We start from the raw sequence: 15485 nt of genomic DNA, 5'->3' as shown, positions 1-15485 counted from the left end.
ATGCGCCCTTGCGAGCGCCGATGATGACTCATCGGAGGTTTGAACTCCGGACCTTCAGTGTCCTAACTGGCGTTTGACGGCCGTTGTTAGACTGACGTGATAACCAACTACACCAACGAGCCTTGCTTGATGGAACGAGGTCAAAAAGTGCGTAATATATCGCGAAAACGGCGTCGTCGTTGCTGTCGAGGGGCTCGAAAGAAGGCCTCGAAGGTGGGGTTGGAATGCGGGAAAATGTCGGGCACCAACTCATTTTGGTAACCAATCCACGCATCACACAAGCTTTCTGCTGTTAGCGTAACAGCCTTGGTCTCTCGTTCAGCAATCGTCCGCGTTGTATCCGTAGTGACTGGTTCCAGATTTGAAGTCTCCTGAACGTGCACGTCGAATGCCATTATGCTCCTGGGATATATGTTTGTTTTTTCGACTTGAGAGTAGGTGCAGCGAGCATGCTTGAACGATGACGAATTTATATGTTGGTACTAGGCGATGAGGAAGCATCTTTCGCATTGACTATACTTCGACATGGCTGGGTTGTAAGTCGCGTCGCGGTAAGTATCGTCATGGGTGTGCATGGTGCTTAGCGGCGAGGTCCTGGAGTATCTGAGTCAGTTGAAGGTAGGAAGAAAACAGCCTTGAGGATTAGGACCGCGACTGAACATAATTGCTTCATCTACCATCTTGAATGAGCAAGGGATTGAGTAGTTGTATGCCTTGTCCAGGCGATCGCTTGTGGTTGAGTGCGAGTTCTACGCGTATGCTCTCGAGGTAGTCGCGCAAGAACGTGCATGCCGCATTCGTTGGTGGTATAGCGCAGGTACGCAGAGATGATTCCATGCCACGACTGGGTCGCGTTGCGCAAACGTGTAAATAGTGGTGGTGGTAAAGACAAAGGCTGGTCATGGTGGAGTGGATGTGAGGTTGCGTAAGATTTTTCAGTAGACGTAGACAGCAGACGCGACTATGGTGACGGTGAACGGTGATTTCCTCATTGAGCGTTTGCTCGCAGCCGACGCGAGATGGAAGGAGTCACCCAACCAACACGCGCACCTCACAGTCATTGGTCGGCACTCGTCCTCCGACACCAACTGATCCAAAAATAAAAAGAATCTCTATCGAACGTCACGTTGTCTCTGTATGCAAATCTTTCCCTGCAAAGATCGCATCAAACGTATACGCGGCATCGCTTCGCCGGCACAGCGTTCTCCAGTTCGGCAGCGAAGCGAACCCTCCTGCAACACACCAGCCACACTCAGCCGTTGACCCACTCGGATCGCTCCACCAAAAACATCCGTGCCAGGATAAACGGCAGCTCGACATGCGATTCGATCAAAAGTGTCATCCGAAGTGTGGCTAGTGAGGGGCGAATCTGCGGGTGCGCGACCTCATAACCGGCTGTCAGGACCCTGATCTGCATGAGATTCTACCAAGTGCAGTAACGAGACCGGTGGGCTGTGTGGACGATCTCTTGATCAATCGCCACACTGCGACGACTTTGCTTGCTCCAACGAATTATGGACGTCGACGGCATGCGACAATGTACATGGGTGTGAACAGTCAAAAAGTATGGCCACCGCTGCCGCTGCCGCTGGGCACTGGCTTCCTGACTGTTCGTACTATTGTTGCCAGACATGAAGCGCTGACGCATCTTTGCGAACATTGACTCTCAGCTACTTGCGATTTATTATTACTGCTTTCTTTACCACACTCGCTCGTTCACGCATACATGCATTCGCTAAGAGGATGGAATTGGCTGGTCTTGGGGAATGTGGTGGGTTTGGTGTACGGCGCTGCGGTGCCTGTCATCACACCTGCACCAAGACCAGATGTTCGATCGCTACAACATAGACAAGATCCTGATGCGTAAGGTTCCTTGACGTACATCAATCTTGACTGCGCTGACATTGACAATAGTATCGAGATCTTGCAAGTGCTCATTACTGCACTACCACTTTCGCTAAGACAGATCGCCGCGACAAACATACCCGCTGTCTCGAGCATACTATGGGAAGAATTCCTAGACGACAACCGACCGCAATGGTTCGAAGAGCTGCCATACGATATACAATCCTACTTCATACAAGAGTTCGGACCAGCGACGGCAGCACCACCTGCAAGCGAAGCATTGCCAACTGACGTCACCGCATCACCAACGGCATTTCCCTCAGAGACTGCTTCAAATGTGGACTCATCGATATTTGAGTCACTGTCGACTAGCGCAGTGCCATCTTCTGCGATATCAGGATCTGAAAGTTTGAGCACGATTTCTATGCCTACGGCATCTTCGAGCAGTTCCTCGAGCGAAACCACCAGCGTGGTATCTTCCTCTGGATCTTCTTCAGAATCTTCGACCACACTATCGACCTCATCGCTATCATCATCGTCATCTTCTGAATCCACCGTCTCAACATCTGCATCCTCTCCCGCAAGTCCATCTGCGACTTTGAACCCAACCGCAGATCCGGTCGCACCTGCCTCCAGCGATGCTGGTCTGACAAGACGAGAAAAGATCGGGCTTGGTGTGGGCGTGCCACTAGCAGTACTCGCAATTGCCGCATTACTACTCGCATGCTGCTTCATCTTGCGCCGAAAGAGAAGGAGGTCCATCGAAGGCAGTCAGCCCCCATCATCACCTGGATTCATTCCCCATTTCTCGTTTCAGGACCGAGGACTGGGCGGTGAGAATTTCGAACACAGGCGGCCTTTGAATCCCGCATCACACCAGACGAGCCGTTTCGTTGAGGACATGAATTGGGAGGATGATGGCTATGATCCGGCCCCTATGTCTACAGCCTACCATGGCCATCAGATCCCACCGGCTGCAGCACCCACACCGTCTCAGGCAAACAACATTGCGACTGCAGGCATTCCCCATCCCAATGACGGTAATTCAATGCCATCAGAGTCAACACCAATGGCGATGCAAGATAATCACACACCTATCCTGGCGCCCGCACTCTACCACAGCCACTCGTCGAATCGTGCGCGCGGCCGACGAACAAGCTATAAGAGCCTGCACTCAGTGGCCGAAGTGACCGAACCCGACGAAGAATCGAATGGAGACTCTCCAGTATTAGGTCGCAATAACTCACCACCCAAGACAGGTCCTCGGAGGCCCGGCATGTCCGCTCTGGACACGCTCCCAGTTCCCGCTGTGGCGAGCATAAAACGGAAACCCGTACCCACGAGTCCCATCAGCAGCCCGGCAGCCGAAGCATCGCGAGGTCTTCTCCGCCCTTCCCTAGCATATAACAGTGCCGATCATAGTGGAAGCAGTTCCTCTGGTCTCGCCGTCTCCAGCTTATCCACCAACTCCGGCCATGGATACCAATCCGACGATTCCGGACCTATCTCTCCCATTACCCACCAGCAGCCCTCCTCGAATCCTTTTGCGGGCGGATATGCATACCTTGAAGACTACGGCCCTGAGTACTCAAACAACGGGTACACCGACCAGGACGATGAGCTTTATGGTGGACATAGAAGCTTCGATCGGTACCCAGACCCCAGTTCGTCTCTCAAAAAGAGCAGCAAGACTGAGTGGCCGTTGAGGAACGTCATGGGTGGTGGGCAGAAGAGGACAAGAAGTCCCATGTGGGATCGTGTTTACGAACGCGTATGAGTGCATTCGATGCACAGTAACGATTTCCTTTGTTGTATATACGAGCATTTGCATGCTATGAGTTAGCACTGGCGTTTGATTATTATGGGGTAGTGAGTGTTGATGATATCCACTCCTTGATGCGAAGATACACAGCGTCTTTGTACGCACGTTTTGTTATTTATACCCTCCTTCGCAGTACATACGAGGTTCTGTAGTTAGCGGTCGAGAACAGTTGCTCAATGATATCACAGTCAAACATTACTTCCGATAATGTGCATGGAATAAAACTCGCTAAATGTTCCGAGAGGTCTACAAGATCTCGTGCATGTACAGTCTACTCATCGAGGCTCGGTCCGACACTGCTGACGCGGACCTTCGTCTGTGCTGACCCGTGACTGCGGTCAGGCACACCAGCCAACTCTCGTACTCCACGTCCAGACTAACCTCTTAGTCGTGGAACTTCCTGTTCTCGTTCTCACCGAAGAGCGTGACCCTGATAGATGGCAGGGCCTGGGACTCGAGTAGCTTCAATCGTTCTTGGAAGGTGTTGTTGATGTCGATTCGGCCGTTTGTACCAACGATCATGGCACCACCAGCACTGTCTGGAGTTAGTCTTGCCCTATCGGATAGCAGTAGAAAGACCTACGATCCCTCTGGCAGCGGGTCGCTCTCATCAATGGTGATGGAGACGTCCTTGCCAATGTTCTTCTTGTACTCGGTCTGCGCCTCCTCGATAGCCTTCTTGGTAAGGTCGTAGTCCGCCTTCCGGACCTTGACCTGCAACTTATCCTCGTTGAGCGCATAGGCGCCCTCGACGATCAGGTCCTTCATGACGCTCTGGTACTTCTTCTTGTCCTTTGAAACATCGCCCAGCTTCTTCTCGGCGTTCTCAAACAGGCGGTTGAGCAGCTCCTGGCGGGCGGAGAGGATGCGTAATCGGCTCTTGTTGGAGACGGTGGAGCGGGTGATTTGCTGCGACATGCTGGCCTGCTTGAACTTCTTCTCGTAGGATGAGTCGATCGAGGCCTGTTCCTGGCGCACGAGCTTGGACTTCTCGATGGCAAACTCCTCGTCGGCCTTGAGGCGGATTTCGTTGGCCTTCTCCATGGCTTCCTGGCGGATAAAGGCCGTCATCTTCTTGAGCTCGCCGGCGACCTGCCATGGTGGTGCGTGTTAGCTATCGTGTTGACGTAGTGGGCGGGGAGCTTGCCGCGGGCTGGAGCGGGTGGGGAGTTGTACCTGGTCGTCGGAGAGGGCGTGGACTTGCGACATGATGGCGGTATTGTGTGGGGTCCTCTGGGCTACGGGGGAGGGTTATGGGTGCTGGCGTCGAGGTATAGCAGTGACGGAGCTTGGAGGTTGAAGTTCAAGCTTGGGCCCCCAGACACCCAGACGCTGCCCGCGGTTACCCAGGCACGTCTGCAGAGAATCCATGGCACGACGTCGCAGGTACGCGATGGTAATATTAAGCGTGTCACACTATGAGTATAATAGATATATCTCGTGTTCAACCTCGTCGCGTCGCCTCGTTGCTGCTCCTGAGCTCTCCAGGGCTCTCCTCCTGAATCCAACTACATCATCAGTCGGCTGATCCCTGCAACCTGCACGGCGTCGGCTAGTCTTCCCCAACCGTCTCGTGCACTTCACCGACTCAGCGTGACGTTTCGCGACTTCCACGTCTGCGCTGTCTACTACCAAGACCACACATCCCCGCCTTCATATCCCCATACGCACAGCATGCGCCCGACGACTAGGTAGCGACACGCGCAGTGCAGCGACGACAGCCGACACGAACCATGGTGGAACTCTCGCCGGGCGCGAGCGTTGCTGTGAGTACCCAAGGCGCCATACCACCACGGGAATAGAGCGCTAACGGACGGACATGCAGCTTGGAGTAATGGTCGGCCTTGCCTCTACCAGCATACAGAGCGTTGGCCTGACGCTGCAGCGGAAGTCCCATCTCTTGGAGGAAGAGAAGGACGACGACGATGAGAGGCGACCCCCATACAAGCGGCGGAGATGGCAGGCACGAAGACCCCTCGCGCATTCGGAGACGATTCACTAACATACATATAGCTGGGCATGCTCATGTTCGTCGTGGCAAACATCGTCGGCAGTACCATCCAAATCACCACCCTCCCCCTTCCCGTCCTCTCTACCCTCCAGGCATCCGGCCTCGTCTTCAACTCGATATGCGCCTCCATCATCCTCAGCGAACCCTTTACGCGATACTCCTTCGTCGGCACAATGCTCGTTGCGATAGGCGCATTGCTCATCGCCTTGTTCGGTGCCATTGCGGAACCGTCGCATAACCTGGATCAACTGTTGGCGCTATTGGGACGAAACACCTTCATTGTATGGATGGTCATGACGGGCATAGTGGTTGTCATGCTGGTTATTGCCACTTGGTTATTACACCGCATGCATCCGCGGACCACTCCTCGACAACGCCTCGTACGCGGTATCCTCTTCGGTTGCGTCAGTGGCATCCTCTCCGCGCATTCGCTCCTAATCGCAAAGAGCGCCGTCGAACTCCTCGTCCGTACGCTCATCGACCGCCATAATCAGTTTGACCGCTGGCAGTCGTGGATGATCCTAGTCGGACTGGTCGTCTTCGCCCTGACCCAACTCTACTACATGCATCGCGGACTGAAGTTGGTTAGCACGAGCGTGCTCTACCCCTTGGTCTTCTGCGTGTACAACATCATCGCGATTATAGACGGCCTCATCTACTTCGACCAAAACGATCGCCTGTCGAGTCTACACGCTGGGTTGATCGCGCTTGGAACTGTTATTCTGCTCGCGGGAGTTGTCTGCTTGAGCTGGCGACTTGAAGACAACGAAGAAGAGCCCATGTCACCGGTAGCAAGCAAGCACACAGGCAGGGTTCCGATGCCTCACAACGTGCTGGAACCCGGTATCGGCCTTGCGCATGGCCATAGCCACGACGAACCCGACTCACCTCTGGACATCGACGAAGAAGCCCCTGGCGTTCATGGCTTTACCTCGGAGCAAGCCAAACGGAAAGCGGTCGACGAAAGGACACCTCTGCTGGCCCGCGCTCCCACAGGTCCCGCGGTGACACTCGCCATTCCGAAGAAGCGAGCATCGGTGGACGCCGGTGACTTGAAAAGTCCTATACAATCTCGTAGATTGCCGAGGAGACGGCGGATGACTATCTCGGAGGAGACAAATGAGATATGGGATGAGCTCAACGACCGAGAGACTCTGCCTTCTCCTGCTCGGCGATCTGTGGACTTAGAACGACGTCCAAGATCTGGGACTTTGCCTCCACGACGGAATGCTGCGCAGTCGGCGTGGCTCAATCAGATGCGTCGACGGTCCTGGTTCGAAGGATTCGGTAGCCGAGGCAGGAGCGTGTCGCAAGGAAAGAAGCCCGTGGACAGCTCTACATCACTTCTTGATCATCCTGATCCAGAAGATGGCGATATCTCTGATACAGACATGGACGAAACGTCTCGGAGACGACAGACCTGGGGGTACGGCCAAGGGAGCAAAAGCCAAGATAACTTGGGCGACTGGTTCAAGATGAAGTGGTGGCGCAAGAAGTGGAAAGAGGACGAAGACCATGAAGAAGAACGACCTGCATGATATCACTACCGCATCCATTAATTTGAATATACCCAGAATGTATTATCAGAATTCAAGACGCAGTTCCAAGGATTACTACGCCGCGCGACCGTCTATGTCAGCATTTCCGACTTGCGAAAGTCTCCTCGAGTCATAGTCGGAGCCCACGTTACTACACTAACCCACATATGCACGACATCCAGATGGAGTAATCCTTTCCTGACGATAAGCTCATAGCCAATCGCAGATTACACCTCATTGCCCCACCTTATGCCACCCCACTATCCACATCTACCTCCAACGTTTCGGGGCCGTCTCGCTCAACACCTGCAGCGCACACTAATAGATGGCAGTGGATAAGATCGGAAAGCTTAGCAAAGCTCCCGCCAAATCGGCCATGTAATTGACGCACGCCAAGCGCCATATGCAGTATCAAAGTCCCAGACATGCACTGCTCTACGCCTACATGGCGGCTGACTGGATGACGGTGGCAGGGGAACTCCCGTCAACTGTGTATCTTGAGAAGCTGATGATGCCGATGCCGTAATTGCTGAAGATTGGGCGATGGTAGATAAGGTTGTAGTACATAAGGCCGGTCGTGCTCTTGCGCCTTCTACTTTCAGCAGCCTCTATAACACCCCCAGTTAACCCCGACAACCAACACCATACCAACCACCACAATGCCAGCAATGCAATACTTCGAAAAAGCGCAAACAACCTTCAAACCTCCTCTAATCGCCAACGAGAACGCCTACCTCGGTGACGTTGTATCGTCGTACGTCTAGCCTCCTCTTGTCGCGTCCCATCAACCCACTACCCCGAACTAACACTCGTCCCTGTCAGCGAGTCCACAGACCCAGATAAGCCTATCAGCGGCGGTTTCTATCGTCTAGAGAAGGGAACACCACTCGTGTACACGTATACGTACGATGAGATCAAGATCATCGTAGACGGCCACTTCTACATCAGCGATGAGACGGGCAAGGAAGTGAAGGCCGAGAAGGGGGATGTCTTTTTCTTTCCCAAGGGGAGCAAGATCACGTTTAAGACGGATGATTTTGGATTGGGGTTTTTCGTTGGGCAGAGGAAGAAGGATGGTGCGTAGATGCAAGTAAGAGAAGTTTCGGAATGACGATTGTGTGTCATAAACACTGATTGATGCAGCTTCTTGCCTTGCTTACCAAATCTCTGATCATTGCATTTTCTCGCGTTCGAGGATATCCTTGTGTAGCCGGTGGTATGTGTTGCGAAATCGCGCTGCTCGCCTTGCTTACCAATGTCGGCGTATTGCACCCAATCAACAAGTTCACGTCGCAGCGTACCAGCCATGAGCCTCAACTTCTGAGACGCATTTATAAAACCCCGAGTTGGAAGTTGTCGCAGAATAGGCCAGAAATGGACGCCTTAGGTGAATGCTCGCTAAGCATCATCGGTGTCGCTGCATGCTGACTGCATCTCGGTATTGGTGGAAGTATCAGGATATGGTATAAGTATGCCACTACAACTCACGATGAACATAAGAGCCTCATCATCTTCACGAAGTTACCACCGATACAAAAGTACTTCTACAATGTCTACCCCAACCACCTACGCAGCATGGACCGTTCCGGCAACAGCCACCAAGCTGTCTGACCTAACGAAGCAGGAAAAGGCCATCCCAACCCCAGGGCCCAAACAAGTCCTCCTCAGGATGACCGCAGCCTCCCTGAACTACCGCGACGTCCTCATCTCCACCCGCTCCCCCCAATACCCAGGAGACCATAAACCCGACCTCGTGCCCGGCTCCGACGGAGCCGGAATCATCCACTCGACCGGCGCAGACTCTGCCTGGGCCAGCAAGAAAGGACTCGCAGTCATGTTCAACCAAAACGGATGGCTATCAGGAGACTTCCGCAACCTGGACTTTGCCACGATCCTAGGCGGCACGAGCCAAGATGGCACGTTGCAGGAGTATCTTGTGCTGCCCGATGAGTGGATTGTGGAGCAGCCAAAGAACTTGACGGCAGTTGAGGCGGCGTCTCTGACGACGGCGGGGGCGACGGCTTGGTCTGCGATTCGTGGGCAGCTTGATGGAAGGCTGGATGGGAGTGTTGGAGATTGGATCGGGGGCTGGACTGATAGGAGATTGGAAGGGAAGTGGGTGCTTACCTTGGGGACGGGTGGCGTCAGCTGTTTTGCGATCCAGGTAAGTCGTCATGTGTGTTGCAAGTGGATGTATACTGACAGGACGTAGATTGCTTCGGCTCTCGGCGCAACCGTCATCGCTACTTCCTCTTCGGACAGCAAGCTCGAAATCGCGAAAAGTCTCGGCGCAACGCACCTCATCAACTATGTCACCACACCGGATTGGGACGAAGAAGTCTCTCGAATCACTGGCGGCAAGGGCGTCGATCACGTTATCGAGACAGGTGGTGCAGGCACGTTGATGAAGTCTATCAACAGCACCCGCGTTGGCGGTTTGATCAGCATGCCCGGCGTCTTGACACCGAATGCGCCTATCGACGCGGCTTTTGTTCCAAGCATCTTGTTCACTGCGAAGACTGGTAAGCCTCTGACCATCTCTCCTGGATCAAATGCCAAGTATGTTGACAACGAAAACACAGTAAAAGGATGTTGCGCTTTCCCGCGTGACGCAGTTGTCGAACTAGCGCAGTTTGTTGAAGCACACGGCATCAAGCCAGTGGTGGCGCACGAATATGCTTTCGACCAGACTGTTGAGGCATTTGAGATGATGGCGAAGCAGAGTGCTGTGGGCAAGATCGCTGTCAAGATTGGTCGAGAGATGTGAGGAGTCTGACGATTCTAATGTTGTCACTACCGTCGTTACAATCCTTGCGAAATTCATCAACAGTATGCCTGTAATTCAGCTTGTTCGCCGCGATCCCTTTTCATGGTACTCCTTTTATTGCGCAAGCTGTGAGTGGCTTGTTTCGCTGTGTGTCATCGCACTACCCGTCAACGCCAACCAAAGTTCAGGATGCTAGGGCGCCTTCCTACGAGGCACCTTGTGAGTATATAATAGCCACATCTGTGTTTTCAAGCCGTAGCTTTACACAGTGCTGTCACTTTAATCTTATATACCCCACCCTTGTCAAATGGATTCACTCAAGCACATCAGCCGAATCTTCCTGGATCTTAGCGGGGAGCGAAGAAAGGCGAGCATGAATTCATCCTTTAATACGGGTGATTTGGAAGACTACGCAAAGTTCAGAAGGCTATTCAACCAAACACGCTGGTTAGGAGAAGGGGGGTAAGTCTTGACTGTACGAAGTGCATGTGAGACATATACTGACTTCGTACCTCTACCTCTTCAGGGATGGCACAGTCTACGCATACCAACACAAATATTCGAAAGCGTTCATTGCAGTAAAAACTCCTATTGCGTACAACACCCCTTACCATGCGTCTCAAGCAGCTAAACGCATCAAAGACGAAATCGCAAATCTTACCATCCTCGGTCAGCATGAGCACATCGCCGGAATGTTAGCATGGTCGCATAACCATCATCCCGCGGCCCCAGCAATCTTCCTTCCATTCTGCGAGCTAGGAGATCTTCTTGCATACATGGCCAACTATAAAGAGCAGCAACTCCGGCATTCAAAACTTATTATACGAACACCCGAAGCCACAATCTGGAAGTGTCTTCGCGACATGGCCCTTGCTCTCGATTACTTGCACAACATGAACGACGAGTTTGGCTACATACACAACGACGTCAAACCAGACAACATCTTGGTCGAATTTCCCAAAGGCTGGAATCCAAAAGATGGGATCCCTGATGAGCCGGTATTCAGATTGACCGACTTCGCTCGCATGACACGATACCCTCTACCCGAAGGTGAGAAGCCCAAAAAAGATTTCCTTGGCACACCCGAATGGGCACCACCATTAGCCGAACAAGAGAAGCAGCGGCCGTCCGTTGATATCTGGGCTCTGGGTGCGACCTTACAAACGCTCGCTTTGAGAATATATCCTGTCCAATCGCGGGAGGCTTTCGTCGAGAGTCGGATTAAGGCAAACAAACCCGCGCCTATCCTGATTGACGACGGCGCTTGGAAACAACTAAAATGGCGTATTCTCATACCCACCGTTTACCGCCCCCTCGACGCTACACAGGAGGAACTGATAAATCACCACGACGTCCGCATGTCCATCTGCGCCAACGGCGCGGACGCGTACAGCGCTTGGAAGCATTGGCCATATACTAGAACACTCAACACCTGGTATAAAAGTATGTGGGAACGAGACGTGGAGAAAAGAACTACGGCAAAGCAGCTTGTCGAGTGGTGCGTTCCGTTGATTGCGAGGTATATTCGTATCGCGCGGAATACGGAAAAGGCGGAAGAGTGCTTTGAGAGGGCGGCGAAGTTGAGGGACGAGGTTGAGGGGAAACAGCAGAATAGAGAGCTAAGAGCCAGGGCTATTGAGCTTTTGGATGCACCTAGCTATGAAGGTAATGGGTATGGTGATCTTTGAGGCAGAATAGATAAAACAGAAGATCCTTCAAGTCGTGGTTTGCTAACAGTATGCGGAAACGCTTTCTCCTCTTCCTCACATTTCTCGCTGCCATCAGCGGCTTACAATTCCTGCTTGGTGAAAGTCGAGTTCTTGACCTTTGAAATCTTAAATCCACCAGGCGCCTGAGTCTGGAACATACCCTTGGGGTCGTACTTCTTAGCCGCAGCGCGGATCTTATCGACGTTTGCGGAGCCGTAGCTACCAAGTGGGTCCTGGTAAGCGTCGGCGTAGTTCAGGTACTGCCAGTCTACCAGAGCGTCTTTGCTGGCAGCAAATCTTTGCATCTCTTCGGTGACGGCCCTGAGCGCCTCTCTCGCGATGACTTCGGTCTCTTCTCCTTTGACAGCAATGTCGAAAAGAAGCATGACTGCGTTGTCCTTTACGAGATCAAGACCCATGACGTTACCACCGCGTTCCTTGCTGTGCTCGGCAAAGGTGGTCGGGATGGCTTGGAACATGCACTGGGTGATGAAGTCACCGTCGGTACTGATCGCCTTCCATGCTTCGACGAACTTGGTGTGGGCGTCGACAATGTACTTGAATACGGTGGCATCGTTCTTGAAAGTCATGGTGAACCAGATGTCACTAGATCTGTCAGTTTGATCATTTTTTTGCGTTCAGGATGACATACCGGTATCCTGTAGGTTGCTCAAGCTCGTCAGTAAGGTTCTTGTGGCTTGCCTTCCTTGTAGTATCGGATAGAGCAGGGATAGCCATGAACTTGTCGAAACCTGCGGGAGCTACGTTTCCGGCAACATCCTCGTATGCGGCAATGATGACGATATCCTTCATGGCAGGTAGGTAGCTCCAGAAGACGATGCTGGAGCCGTCAGGGTAATTCTCGACATTGTCGACCCACGCTGTGTAAGCTTCGACGTGTTGTTGTGTGTGGTTCTTGTCGTGAACCCTGACACCACCCCAAAGGTCTCCGGCAGCGAATGTTTGCACGTCATAGCGGGTGACGATACCGAAGTTGAAAGAGCCACCCTTGAGGGCTGTGAAGAGGTCGCTGTTGGACGTAGCGTTCGCGTTGACAACCTCGCTGCTTGGTATTAGCGACAACCCATGTATTGTGCGATGATGCAACGGAGTACTGACCCATCCGCAAGGACAACCTCGAAGTTCTGTACCTGATCACAAGCAAAACCCCTTCGCGCAGTGTAGAAAGAGTTTCCTCCTCCGGTCAAGAAACCGGCAACACCAACACTGCTTGCTCGTCCACCCGCGACAGTAACCCCATAAGGTTCAAGTGCGCCGTAAACACCACCCCATCGGGTGCCAGGCTGGAATCGTGCGAGGTTTGCTGCCTCATCATAGATAGTTGTGTTCATAAGACCGAGGTCGAGTGTCACGCCATCATTAATGTTGTTGGACCCGGCCCAGGTCGAATGACCACCACTCCGCACCGCAAACTTGCAGTTGCTTTGCGCACCCAGGGTCTTGACAGCAGTCGAAACCTCTTCGGTAGATACTGGTTGGACAATGCAGTTAGGCTGCAACTGAGCACTCACCGACCAGTAAGATGCTGTTCGGTTTTTGTACTGTTCATCATTCTCGTAAAAGATGTTTTTCAGTCCGGCAACCTCCAGCGATGAACACTAAATCCGGTCAGCAATGGTCAAAGTTTGACTAGGGAGTACCCGTCACGCACGCAACTGTCATTCTTACTGCCAAGAACCTCGTTCTTGTGGGCACCGAACTGGGCAGCTTCGGCGTGCAATCCCAGAGATGCAACAATAGCCGGTGCAAGGAGCTTCATGCTGTCTCAACTTTAAAACTTAGCACACTCGAAAAAGATGTTGTTGGACCGATATGCCGGGTCGGTTGGGGTTTTATTGCCGCCATCGCTGCAGGCAGAGTTACCATGCCAGCAGCGGCTAACAGCACCCGAAAGAGATATCGCTCCAACTTGGCATTTAAACCTGAAATGTCCTCCTCCTGCCTAGGTAGGCGGCTCTTATGCGGATCTTAACATGTATAGCAGAAGGGTACATATCCAGCTGCCGTTCTAACACGTGGTGTGCGCATTAGCCTTAAGGAGGGGTGTGCTCCTCTGGTCCCTGAGAAAAGAGGCGAGGGCTCCAGATATTTTCATCGATATGATAGGCAAATATTATCCTTGAACACGGGACGGTAAAATGGAACCTATCACACTCTGCACCAATACCGCGGGCGGTCCGAACACAAGACCCACAAGCTACGGGAATAGCTAGTATCGGCCTTATCCGTCGGGGCTTCGACGTTTTCGATCTGTAGGATCAGATCTCAACCTTTTCGCACGCGTCAGCATCGACTCTTCGCTCGCATTGCGGCCAATTATCATGCTTCAGAAATGCGGATCTGAGAGGTGTTCACCATGACTCTCATAGCATATCGGTTATCGTATGATCCGATCTGTTCAGTGGAGACTGGGGCATGAACCAGATGAGCACTGAATCGTCTTGTGGACTGGAGTATGGAGGCCTGATATACAGTTTGAAGTGGTCTGAAATCAGTAAACCAGCAGCCAAATGTGCATTGGCCATGGTCGTCCCGATCACATGAAGGTGTCATATCTATCTGAGCAAGACCCCGGACCCCTTCTCGGTAGTTATTGTGCCTCCATGTCCATATCGAGGTCAACGGTCTGGCGAAGGGGTCAAGTTTACCGAGACGGGCCTTCACGTCCAGGCGAGTACTTCGATGCGATCGACATGAATGTCGTTCACATCCACTCCCCATGTGTTCCGCCCCTGGACTGGAAATTTAGCGCAAACTTGGCCGTCTAGCCTCCACAACCTTATGTGTGAAGCACCTCCGCCTGCTAGTTGGAGAAGAAGGTTTCAAGAGTCCTAGGCGTACATGCTCTCCCTCGTTGGGGTATTCTTTAGTTGCCGCTCCCGAGACCGTTGTTCATTAATCAACTATCCGTTCTTTGTCCAACGGTTGCCACGTCATGGCGACAGTTAACGGCGTCACAACCATCATCCCTCCACCCGATGGCTACGAGGTCGACTTCGCGAACCCACAGCGGAGGCTGGTGACGGAGACGTATGTGGTCTTCATCGTCGAGAACATCTTGGCACTTGCGTTTCTTGGGCAGCGGCTCTACACCAAGATTCGGCTTATGAAGCAGTTCCAGATTGACGATGGTATGATATCCAATAACAGTGGCAGAGGAACTCTTCTGACAGAGGTCCAGCATTACTCCTCCTTGGTTGGGCTTGTTCAGTGGGCACTCAAGGTCTCTTGATAACTGGATTCTCGACCGGTAGTATCGGTGTACACGCCTGGGAAATCTCGATCGAGAAATACGGCTTTTATTCGCGAGTAAGCTGACAACTCTTTCCCTCACCTACTTTTGTTGCGTATGTGCTGATTCGACGACTTGACAGCTCATTCTAGCAGCACCAGTCGTGTATGCTCCTTGCACAGCCCTGACGAAGGTCGCACTCTGCATCTTTTACAGTCGTCTCTCCCCGTCCGTCGCCTTCCAATGGGCTGTTTGGATCACCCTTTTCGTCTGCGCTGGTTCGTATACAGCGATATTCTTCAGTTTGATATTCGCTTGCAAGCCAATTGCAGCCAGCTGGGATCCTCTACTGCTCGCTACGGCAACATGCGTCAACAGAGGGGCAATCTATATTGCTACGGCTGTGATCGGTATCGTGACGGATGTGATGCTGATGGCCATCCCCATTCCGACCGTCTGGGGATTGCAAATGGCGATGAAACAGAAGATTGGACTGACAATCATGTTCTGTGTTGGATCAATGTGAGTGTCCACCGAGAA

General features: G+C 52.6%; 9 protein-coding genes and 1 non-coding gene across 10 annotated transcripts; 6 read left to right on the top strand and 4 right to left on the bottom strand.

Moving 5' to 3' along the window:
- Positions 1 to 24: 24 nt before the first annotated feature.
- On the bottom strand, positions 25 to 122 carry J4E79_002708. The gene has a single exon. It is a non-coding gene; the product is annotated as a tRNA-Val (tRNA).
- A 1948-nt stretch (positions 123 to 2070) lies between these two features.
- On the bottom strand, positions 2071 to 2580 carry J4E79_002707 (uncharacterized protein; the record flags this gene model as incomplete). The annotated part of the gene is made up of 2 exons (XM_049351605.1): positions 2071 to 2471; positions 2562 to 2580. The coding sequence occupies 2 exons, from the start codon at positions 2578 to 2580 to the stop codon at positions 2071 to 2073; spliced, it is 420 nt and encodes a 139-aa protein (XP_049214243.1).
- A 202-nt stretch (positions 2581 to 2782) lies between these two features.
- Positions 2783 to 3622, top strand: J4E79_002706 (uncharacterized protein; the record flags this gene model as incomplete). The annotated part of the gene is made up of 1 exon (XM_049351604.1): positions 2783 to 3622. The coding sequence occupies one exon, from the start codon at positions 2783 to 2785 to the stop codon at positions 3620 to 3622; it is 840 nt and encodes a 279-aa protein (XP_049214242.1).
- Positions 3623 to 4051: 429 nt separating this feature from the next.
- On the bottom strand, positions 4052 to 4876 carry VMA4 (V-ATPase V1 sector subunit E; the record flags this gene model as incomplete). The annotated part of the gene is made up of 3 exons (XM_049351603.1): positions 4052 to 4202; positions 4251 to 4759; positions 4844 to 4876. 3 exons carry the CDS (start codon positions 4874 to 4876, stop codon positions 4052 to 4054), a joined length of 693 nt encoding a protein of 230 aa, XP_049214241.1.
- Positions 4877 to 5400: 524 nt separating this feature from the next.
- On the top strand, positions 5401 to 7216 carry J4E79_002704 (uncharacterized protein; the record flags this gene model as incomplete). The annotated part of the gene is made up of 3 exons (XM_049351602.1): positions 5401 to 5433; positions 5493 to 5630; positions 5681 to 7216. 3 exons carry the CDS (start codon positions 5401 to 5403, stop codon positions 7214 to 7216), a joined length of 1707 nt encoding a protein of 568 aa, XP_049214240.1.
- Positions 7217 to 7875: 659 nt separating this feature from the next.
- Positions 7876 to 8300, top strand: J4E79_002703 (uncharacterized protein; the record flags this gene model as incomplete). The annotated part of the gene is made up of 2 exons (XM_049351601.1): positions 7876 to 7970; positions 8039 to 8300. The coding sequence occupies 2 exons, from the start codon at positions 7876 to 7878 to the stop codon at positions 8298 to 8300; spliced, it is 357 nt and encodes a 118-aa protein (XP_049214239.1).
- A 465-nt stretch (positions 8301 to 8765) lies between these two features.
- On the top strand, positions 8766 to 9983 carry J4E79_002702 (uncharacterized protein; the record flags this gene model as incomplete). Its single annotated transcript, XM_049351600.1, has 2 exons — positions 8766 to 9380; positions 9429 to 9983. 2 exons carry the CDS (start codon positions 8766 to 8768, stop codon positions 9981 to 9983), a joined length of 1170 nt encoding a protein of 389 aa, XP_049214238.1.
- Positions 9984 to 10290: 307 nt separating this feature from the next.
- J4E79_002701 (uncharacterized protein) lies at positions 10291 to 11671 on the top strand (the record flags this gene model as incomplete). Its single annotated transcript, XM_049351599.1, has 2 exons — positions 10291 to 10445; positions 10510 to 11671. 2 exons carry the CDS (start codon positions 10291 to 10293, stop codon positions 11669 to 11671), a joined length of 1317 nt encoding a protein of 438 aa, XP_049214237.1.
- Positions 11672 to 11772: 101 nt separating this feature from the next.
- J4E79_002700 (uncharacterized protein) lies at positions 11773 to 13472 on the bottom strand (the record flags this gene model as incomplete). Its single annotated transcript, XM_049351598.1, has 4 exons — positions 11773 to 12298; positions 12345 to 12755; positions 12812 to 13184; positions 13382 to 13472. 4 exons carry the CDS (start codon positions 13470 to 13472, stop codon positions 11773 to 11775), a joined length of 1401 nt encoding a protein of 466 aa, XP_049214236.1.
- A 1176-nt stretch (positions 13473 to 14648) lies between these two features.
- On the top strand, positions 14649 to 15133 carry J4E79_002699 (uncharacterized protein; the record flags this gene model as incomplete). The annotated part of the gene is made up of 3 exons (XM_049351597.1): positions 14649 to 14844; positions 14895 to 15022; positions 15128 to 15133. The coding sequence occupies 3 exons, from the start codon at positions 14649 to 14651 to the stop codon at positions 15131 to 15133; spliced, it is 330 nt and encodes a 109-aa protein (XP_049214235.1).
- Between the last annotated feature and the right edge of the window lie 352 nt (positions 15134 to 15485).

This window comes from Alternaria viburni (genome assembly GCF_023758015.1).
Source record: "Alternaria viburni strain BMP 2772 chromosome Unknown scaffold_4, whole genome shotgun sequence".
NCBI classification, from domain to species: domain Eukaryota; kingdom Fungi; phylum Ascomycota; class Dothideomycetes; order Pleosporales; family Pleosporaceae; genus Alternaria; species Alternaria viburni.
Note: the sequence above shows the minus strand (reverse complement) of the source record. Positions and strands in the feature narration are given on the sequence as shown.